At 47.2% G+C, this 9,997-nt stretch overlaps 1 protein-coding gene across 2 annotated transcripts in view; it reads left to right on the top strand.

The window, feature by feature from the left end:
• The window catches only part of LOC143289500 (fatty acid-binding protein, adipocyte-like), a 140,744-nt gene extending 130,961 nt beyond the window's left edge, over positions 1-9,783 (top strand). For both annotated transcript variants that reach the window (XM_076598487.1, XM_076598486.1), the window contains exons 3-5: positions 192-373; positions 1,625-1,735; positions 8,956-9,783. In XM_076598487.1, the coding sequence (XP_076454602.1) occupies positions 192-373; positions 1,625-1,735; positions 8,956-9,006 (344 nt within the window). In that variant the 3' untranslated portion in view covers positions 9,007-9,783. The remainder of the gene's footprint in view (positions 1-191; positions 374-1,624; positions 1,736-8,955) is intronic.
• The last annotated feature ends 214 nt before the right edge of the window (positions 9,784-9,997 follow it).

Below are 9,997 nucleotides of genomic sequence, written 5' to 3'. Positions count from 1 at the left end.
TGTTGTTTCCCACTATATTTTGCACGCTAAGCACACAGCACGACAGGGCTAACAATCATGATGCATGTGTGTGTGTGCGTGTGTGTGTGTGTGCGTGTGCACGTGCGTGACTGTGTGTGTGTGCCTCTGTGTGTGTGTGTGTGTGTGCACGCGCGTGACTCTGTGTGTGTGTGTGTGTGTGTGAACTGCAGGCCTGTCGCCGGACAAGGTGGAGTTCTACAAGAGCTCCAAGACAGAGATCGCCTACTCCCGGGACGGGGACCAGTGGACCATCAACGTGGGCATCATGGGCAATCCGGACGTGTCCAGGGTCTTCCACTTCGTCCTCGGACAGCCCTACGACTCTGTCAACATCGATGGAACCCCGTTGAAGGTTGGAACGAACCAAAGTTTGGGTTTTGTTGTTGTTGTTGTTGTTGTTGTTTCATCGATAGAACCCCGCTGAAGGTTGGAACGAACAAAATTCTGGGGTTTGCTGTTGTTGTTTTGTTGTTGGTGGTGGTATTGTTGTTTTTCAAATTGGGAGTAAATATGGAAATAGCACACAAGGTTTGTTTCCATCCTGCCCTCATGAAAAATGGAAAAAAAATATATAATTATATCTCTTTTATAACAAACACACGATGCAAACGTGTAGCAATTTCATCGGCAAATTTCAAACCATGTTAAAAATGATAATGAAATAAAATAAATATGAATTTTAGCGCAAGCGCGAGTGCACACACACACACACACACACACACACACACACACACACACACACACACACACACACACACACACACACACACACACAGCAAGAGACAGACAGACAGAGAGAACGATAATGATAACGACAACGATTGTTTTATTCAAATAAAGATTAAAGCTCCGTGCTGAAGGGGCGTGGGGAAAAAGAGAAAAAAAACATGACACAATAAATAGAGAGAAAGAGACAGACAGACCGACAGATATAGAGACATGGGAAGAGAGAGTGAGTGAGAAATTTGAAGATATTGTGTCGGCACATTCTCTCGCGAGTTCTCAACGGTACATTTATTTTCTAATACATTAAGACTAGTTTGGACATTGACAAAACGGCTGAGATATCAGTCCACAATAAACCACTCGAGCGTCAAATTTTGTGTTGTCGTTTCCTTCTTCATGTATCAAACGTGTCTCTCAACCAGACAGTTGTGAGACAGTTGTAAATTATGTGTGAGCACCATATTTTATAATGTTTCATATTTTGGATCAGTTACATGAAATACGATGGAACATTTTCATGCCCCCCCCCCCCCCCCCCTTCCAACCCTCTCTCCCACCGGGTTTTCTGAAACGAACAAGTCTTGTCTTGTCTTGTCCTGTCCTGTCTTGTCTTGTCCTGTCCTGTCCTGTCCTGTTCTTTCTCGTACACTGCAAGTATGATGGTATAAGTTAAGCTGTCTACTTTTACACCGGATTTTTTTTCTTAGTTCTGTTTATTAATAACTGATTGATTGCAACATTTCTACGAATCGTTCATAGTAGTGGTAGTGGTTGTGGTTACGGAGGTGGTGGTGGTGGTGGTGGTTGGTGTTGGTGGTGGTGGTGGTGGTGGATTGTGTCTAATTGTTTCTTTGGGTTTTTGCGCCCTTCCCCGCAGAGTATAATCCGGTTTGACGGCGGTGGTTTCGTGGAACAACACAAGGAGGCTGGCTCCAAGGAGGCAGAGATGAGCATCCTCCGGAAGGTCAATGGCGACAAGATGGAAGTTGTGAGTGTGGCCACACACCCCTTTTGGTGTATTCATCTGGCTGGTTGTTTGTTCGATTGTTTGATTGTTTGGTTTTTTGTTGAGCTTTTTTTTAAATTTATATTTAGCTACTGGTTTGTTGTTGGGTATTTTTTGTTTGTTGTTATTTTCTTGTTGTTGTTGTTGTTGTTGTTTTTCTTCATTTTATTGTTCGATTTATTATTTCGTTGTTTTTTGTAAAACAAAAATGATCCATTTATTTATTTGTGTGTTTATATATTCATTCATTTACTTATCTGTTATCTAATTGTTTTCTTTCATGAGTGTATTCGAGTGCTTATTTGTTTAGTATTCGTCTATCCATTGATTGATTGATTGATTTGTTTGCTTTTTGACGGACGGGAAGGGGTGGGAGGGCTTGATTTCTGTGTGTGTGTGTGTTGTTTCTGTCTGTCTGTTTGTGTATGTATGTGTGTGTGTGTGTGTGTGTGTGTGTGTGTGTGTGTGTGTTGTTTCTGTCTGTCTGTGTGTGTGTGTGTGTGTGTGTGTGTGTGTTGTTTCTGTATGTCTGTTTGTGTGTGTGTGTGTGTGTGTGTGTGTGTGTGTGTGTGTGTTGTTTCTGTATGTCTGTTTGTGTGTGTGTGTGTGAGAGAGAGAGAGAGAGAGTATTTGCAAGTGTGTGTTTTATTGTTTCTGTCTGTCTGCCTGTCTGTCTATCTGTTGTTTGTTATTGTGTGCGTGTGTGTATGTGTTATGTGTTTCTTGTGCATGTGTGTGTGTGTGTGTGTGTGTGTGTGTGTGTGTGTGTGTGTGTTTTAGGTGTTTCTTAGGTGTGTATATATATATATATATATATATATGTGTGTGTGTGTGTATGTGTGTGTGTGTGTGTGTGTGTGTCAACAGTCAGCAATAACAGGGGGGGGCGGGGGTGCATGGGAAGCAGAAGAGTCGGACCTCTGACACAGGGGTGTGAGACAAAAGAAGTTGGTGCATATGTCACTTGTCACCAATCAGCAATGGAGGTCGGGGTGGGGGTGGGGTAAGGAGTGAAAGTAGCAGTATGGTTAATTAAGATGTCTTTCTGCCAGTACAGTGTCCGCGAGGGTCAGGGTTCGAATCCCAGTCTCAGCCTTTGTCCCAGGTTTGATTGAAAAATATAATAACGAGATTCTAGTCATTACGATGAGACTTTAGAAACCAAGGTCCCGCGTGCAGCAAGCACTTGACGCCCTGAAGAAGAAGGCAACATTAAAGGCTGCCTTGTGGCAAAACTCTGAAGGAGACATCCACTCGGACAGGTACACAATTAACCATTATTTGCATGCACTCAAGGCTTGGCTTGACCACGCGCTTCGGGCTATGCTGCTGGGCAGGCATTTGCCTAGCAGATGTAGTGTAGCGTATTAGGGTTTGCCCGAACGCAGTGACGCCTCCTTGAGAAACTGAAACTGATTGGATGGGGGGTTGGAGGGCGGGGGGTGTGGGGGTGAGAGGATGAGGACTCAGAGGGTGGGTGGGTGGTGGTGGTTGGGGGAGGGTTGTTCTTCTTCTTCTTTTGCGTTCGTGGGCTGCAACTCCCACGTTCACTCGTATATACACGAGTGGGCTTTTACGTGTATGACCGTTTTTAACCCGCCATGTAGGCAGCCACACTCCGCTTTCGGGGATGTGCATGCTGGGTATGTTCTTGTTTCCATAACCCACCGAACGCTGACATGGATTACAGGATCTTTAACGTGCGTATTTGATCTTCTGCTTGCGTATACACACGAAGGGGGTTCAGGCACTGGCAGGTCTGCACATATGTTGACCTGGGAGATCGTAAAAATCTCCACCCTTTACCCACCAGGCGCCGTCACCGTGATTCGAACCCGGGACCCTCAGATTAAAAGTCCAACGCTTTAATCACTCGGCTATTGCGCCCGTCAGGGGGGATGTGGGGGGGGGGGGTGAGATGGAAGAAAACGGTGTGTGCTGAGGTCAATGGTCACCAATCAGCGATATTGGGAGGGGTGGGTGTGGTGTAGGGAGTGGGGGGGAAGGGGTGGCGCAGGGGAAGGGGGAGGTGAGCTCTACTCTGTCACTGTCGGAGGAGTGAGTGTGTGTACACAGCAATCGGTGGCTGTTTCGGGAGCAAGGCAAGGTGGGGGAGGAGGGGGGTGATGAATGACGACTCTATTGGGAGAGAGACCCTCTCTGGGTTCTGGCCTGGACCCCCCGCGTCACACAGTAACATGATGGAATGGGGAGGAAGGGATGGGTCCATGTGGAGGTGTGCGGGGGCCGGGGGGGCGAATGAGGGGGGACGGGGGGCGGGCGGGGGTCATGTTTCACTCTCCAAGTTCAGGCCGTACAATGTCGTCCAGTTCGCCCCCCACCCCCACCTTTTTTTTTTTTTTTTAAATCCAGCCTACATTCCTGGACTGGAGTGATAGTGAAGTTTGTGTCTTCGTCGTCCTCTTTTGTCGTTTTTGCCGTTTCTCTGTCTCTCTGTCTCTCTCTGTCTCTGTCTCTTTCTCTCCCTCTCTCTCTCACACCCTCTCTCTCCTTCTCTCTCTCTTTCCCTCTCTCTCCCTCTCTCTCCCTCTCTCTCTTTTTCTTTCTCTCAATGATTTGGTCCTTTCAATGATAGTCTGTCATGTCGTGCTTAATTAGGTAATGTACATGCTTTCATTTATGCCTTTTATTTTCATATGTAATTGTGTGTGTGTGTGTGTGTGTGTTGCCTTTGCTTTTGTTTTGTTTTTTTCCTCCCTTTTCTTCTTTGCCCTTGAGGGCTGGATGTAAAATAAGCGGCTGTGCTTACTCCAGTACGCTCGTTAAAAAAAATCGTTTCGTTTCGTTTCGTTTATCTCTCTCTGTGTCTCTGTCTCTCTGTCTCTGTCTCTCCCTCTCTCTCTCCCTCTCTCTCTCTCCCTCTCTTTCTCTCCCTCCCCCTCTCTCTCTCCCTCTCTCCCCCTCTCTCTCCTTCTCTCTCTCTCTCCCTCCCCCTCTCTCTGTGCCTATCTCTCTCTTGTTTTTTTTCTTGTTTTTTTCTCTCTTTTTTTACAAATACTGTCAGTGTGTGTGTGTCGTGTTTAAGTGTGTGTGAGAGAGGGAGAGTGTGTGTGTGTGTGTGTGTGTGTGTGTGTGTGTGTGTGCGTGCGTGATCTGTTTGGCTGTATGTGTATGTTTCTCTGTGTGTTTGTGTGTGTGTTGTGAATGCTCTGTATGTGTGTGTGTGTGTGTGTGTGTGTGTGTGTAGTGTTGTGTTGTGAATGCTCTCTGTGTGTGTGCGTGCGCGCGCTCGCGCACGCTGTAATTCATCATGGTGAGTGTGACCTCGCGTGGCCATGCACAGCCGTCACAACTGAAGCAATAGCGCTGGCTCATCGCTCATCGTCACACTGCCACCGTCACCCTGTCTGTCTCACTGCCTGCCTCGTGCTGTTCTCTGAGTGCAGCCGGTGTCCACAGCCTCACACTGCCCCCACGCCGTGTGGATTGCACCCCGGAGGCATTCTCGGCATGACACGCCCCCCCCCCCCCCCCCCATCTCCCCTCCTTGTAGTCATTTATGGCTGATCAAGATCGACTCCACCCTCTCTCTCTCTCACACACACACACACACACACACATACACACACACACATACACACACACACATACACACACACACACACACACACACACACACACACACACACACACACACACACACCCTCAACCCCAACCGCCCCCCTGTTGGAAATTACCCCCCCCCCCCCCCCGGCCCCCCTCCACTCACCTTTCTACGGGTTCGAGACGGGTGCAATAGCCGAGTGGTCAAAGCGTTGGACTTTCAATCTGAAAGTCCCGGGTTCGAATCTCGGTAACGGCGCCTGGTGGGCAAATGGTGATTTGTCCGATCTCTCAGGTCAACATATGTGTAGACCTGCTAGTGCCTGACCCCCCTTCGTGTGTATACGCAAGCAGAAGATCAAATACGCAAGTTTAAGATCCTGCAGTACCATGCCAGCGTTCGGTGGGTTATGGAAACAAGAAGACGCCCAGCATACATACTCCGAAAAACGGAGTATGTCTGCCTACATGACGGGGGCAAATAAACAAAACGGTCATACACGTAAAATATCACATGTCTGTACGAGTATGTGTGCGTGACTGAAACCTGATTAGATGACACCGGAAACGAATGATGAGCGCCCAATGGCAGCGGTCAGTCGGCTCTACCCAGGTAGGCAGCCTGTTGTGCAAATAACCCCTTGTTTGTAAAGCGCTTAGAGCTTGGTCTCCGATCGAGAATAGGCGCTTTATAAGTATCCGAATTACATCACCATCATAATTATCATCAGATAAGTACCCATATCATATTCATCTTCAAACCATCATAATCAAGCTATTGAAAAAGGAAGGTATAGCGGAAGGGTTGGGGGGGGGGGGAGGGCTCGTTCTGGGCTGGCCCTTTTCTGACTCCCTCATTCCTCCCCCCCCTCCCCCTCCATCCCCCTGTGCCCCTTCCCCCACTTCACTGGAAGAGGAGACGGCGGTCAGATCTGACCCAAAGGGATACCCCCATGGGAGGAGTCATTTGAAGCCAACGTAGGTTAAAAGTTAGGTTAAAATTCAGACAATCTGATGTTTATCTCCGCGAATCAGTCCAGACAAGCTTGTATAGACCCCCGTCCCCCGCCCTCACACACACACACACACACACACACACACACACACACCTCTACCCGTGGGGTAATCTGGGCCAGTCAGGTTTGACCCCGGTATGAAAAACAAAAATGGGGGTATGAATTTGCTGCTACACCGGCAGCGAAAAAGAGAGCGAACGAGAGAGAGAGGGAGGGAGGGGCATACAGACAGACACCGAGAGAGAGGAAGTGAGTGAGAGAGAGGGGGGACGGTGGGGGCATACAGACAGACACTGAGAGAGAGGGAGTGAGTGAGAGAGAGGGGGGACGGTGGGGGCATACAGACAGACACTGAGAGAGAGGAAGTGAGTGAGAGAGAGGGGGGACGGTGGGGGCATACAGACAGACACCGAGAGAGGGAGTGAGTGAGAGAGAGGGGGGACGGTGGGGGCATACAGACAGACACTGAGAGAGAGGGAGTGAGTGAGAGAGAGGGGGGACGGTGGGGGCATACAGACAGACACTGAGAGAGAGGGAGTGAGTGAGAGAGAGGGGGGACGGTGGGGGCATACAGACAGACACTGAGAGAGAGGGAGTGAGTGAGAGAGAGGGGGAGGGGAGTGGGGGCAGACAGACAGAGAGAGACTTTAGTGACACTGACCTATCCACAGCCTAATCATGTCAAGAGGATACAATTCTAGGGTGCAGCGTCGTCAACTGCAGAACGCTTCTCAATGGCCACGGCTACCTGCCAGTTATAGAATCTGTTACCTAATTCGATTTTGCCTGTTTCATAGTAACCTTTTCATAATAATGATAGTCCTTATGGAATAAGAAATCGATCAATCAATTAATGAATGATTTTTTTTTAACACCCACTGCAATACATTTGCTGCTAGCTATTTTGTTGTTGTTGCTTGCCTAAAGCTCTTCTGTTCCAGAGATGTAGAAGTGGTATACCTATTTTTGTATTTGTATTTCTCTTTTTTTGTCACAACAGATTTCTCTATGTGAAATTCGGGCTGCTCTCCCCATGGAGAGCGCGTCGCTACACTGAGGGCGCCACCTTTTTTCTTTTGTATTTTTTCCTGCGTGCAGTGTCATTTGTTTTTCCTATCGAAGTGCATTTTTCTACAGAATTTTGCCAGACAGACAGGAACAACCCTCTTGTTGCCGTGGGTTGTTTTACGTGCGCTAAGTGCATGCTGCACACGGGACCTCGGTTTATCGTCTAATCCGAATGAATAGCGTCCAGACCACCACTCAAGGTCTAGTGGAGGGAGAGAAAATATTGGCGACTGTACCGCGATTCGAACCAGTGCGCACAGATTCTCTCGCATCCTAGACGGACGCTTTACCGCTAGGCCATCACTTCATGCTATGATACTATTATGATGCCACTCGCTTTCAACGTTTGTCTTGTCTCTGTTGTTGTTTTTGTTATTGTAGTCGTTGACGTCATTGTTGCTACATTTGAACTAGTTATTATTATTATTATTATTGACTCACTTGTGTAAACAAAGTGAGTCTATGTTTTAACCCGGTGTTCGGTTGTCTGTGTGTGTGTGTGTGTGTGTCCGTGTGTCCCTGTGTCCGTGGTAAACTTTAACATTGACATTTTCTCTACAAATACTTTGTCAGTTGACACCAAATTTGGCATAAAAATAGAAAAAATTCAGTTCTTTCCAGTCATCTTGTTTAAAACAATACTGCACCTCTGGGATGGGCACAAAAAAATAAAAAAAGAAGCCTAATTATATGCAAACTGCATTTACTGTTATATTTATATTTTTTGTATCATTTTTTGTTCAAACAGGAACTTCTTTTTCTAAGCATGGAATTTTTATTTATTTTGCAAACGTTTTGGTGCAGATAGTAAAAAAGGGACATTACTCTGTAATTAATGCTAGGGGACTTAATTTATCACAAGTGAGTCTTGAAGGCCTTGCCTCTCTTGTTTCTATTACTACTATTACAAGTGTTGTAGTTATTGAAATCATCACCACAGCTACCATCACTGATACTGTCAACATTGATAGATGGAATGATTGGTCAAGTTCTTATTTGATTAATCTTTCTCTTTTTTTTCTTCTTTTTTTTTCTTTTAGTTCTATTTCTAAATCTCGCTAGCATATCTCTGTGCCATGTGTTGGTAGCTAGCTACGAATAAGAATTTCCATGGTCGTCAAATACCTTTGAAGAAATGGAACCAAGACTACTTCATCTTCCATCTTTGAATGCCAGTTGGGAGTTTTTGTCTGTGCGCTTGTGTCCAGGTTAAAACATGTCTGAGGAAGTTCTGAAGGAATTAAGAAGAAGAAGAAGGAAGAGAAGAAAAAGGAGGAGGAAGAAGGAGGAGGAGGAGGAAGTAGTTTCGTTCTCTCTCTCTCTCTCTCTCTCTCTCTCTCTCTCTCTCTCTCTCTCTCTCTCTCTCTGTCTGTCTGTCTGTCTGTCTGTCTGTCTTTCCCTCTCTATGTCTCTCTTTCCCACTGTCTGTCTTGTAGAAGAAGAGAATGAGAAGAGGAGGAAGAATAAGTTGAGCTGCATTCATCATCACACGAAACCAAACTATTGTAATTGTGTGTGTGTGTTGTGTGTGTGTGTGTGTGTGTGTGTGTGCAGCAAACAACAATGGGAGGCTCTACCATGACGTCCATCTACAGCAGAGCATGAGTGCCATCACGTCACCACCACGCTGCAATCCTACGTCATCACACAATGACGTCAGCTGGGGGGGAGAGGGGAGAGACATCAACGTGACTGACTTGACATCACCAACGTCAACATTGAAACAGATCAAATGTAAAAATAATAATAATAGTATTAATAATAAATAAAAAAAGAAAGACAATAATGATAAAATGGTAATGAAAATATATGTGTATATTGATTGTCAGGAGGAGAGAGAGAGAGACCAAGAAGTGCCCGCGACTCCATTCTACATGAGGAAAGTGAGTGACATTGGAGCGATGACATCATGTTGACGTCATCGCCGAGAGAACCCTTCTTCCACCCCCACCCCCCCAACCTCCTACACCCCCACCCCCATGATAACCCCTGGCTTGCTCCGCAAGTGTTAAAGGCTCTGCTGATGTGATTTTGTTGTTGTTTGTTTTTGTTTGCTGGATGGGCATTGGGGCGGGGCGGGGGGAGTGGGGGGGGGGGGCTGTACGCTTTAAAAAGCTGAAAAGTCTGCGAGACCCGTTGTAATAATGTGTCAGGTCTCTCTTTTTTTTGAGTCGGGTGATTTATTGACGGTTCGTTTCAGTTCCTTTCCCTGCTAGCTAGCATGTGGGACAGGCTGTCCATAGTCCTATAGCGGTGTAGAAGAAGGTCAGGTTTGGTGGCAGTCTGTGGTGCCCCCTTCCCTTCCCATCCCCCCTCCACCCACACCCACACACACACACTTCTCCTTCCTGCTCTGTACCCCCCCACCCCCCCCACACACACACACACCACACCTATCCTTCCTGCTCTGTACCCGCCCCCCCCCCCCCCCCCCACACACACACACCTCTCCTTCCTGCTCTGTAACCCCCCCCCCACACACACACACACACACACACACACACCTCTCCTTCCTGCTCTGTACCCCCACCCACCCACCCACCCCCCGACACACACACACACACACCTCTCCTTCCTGCTCTGTACCCCCCCACTC

This window comes from Babylonia areolata, chromosome 14 (genome assembly GCF_041734735.1).
Source record: "Babylonia areolata isolate BAREFJ2019XMU chromosome 14, ASM4173473v1, whole genome shotgun sequence".
In the NCBI taxonomy this organism is placed as follows: domain Eukaryota; kingdom Metazoa; phylum Mollusca; class Gastropoda; order Neogastropoda; family Buccinidae; genus Babylonia; species Babylonia areolata.
Note: the sequence above shows the minus strand (reverse complement) of the source record. Positions and strands in the feature narration are given on the sequence as shown.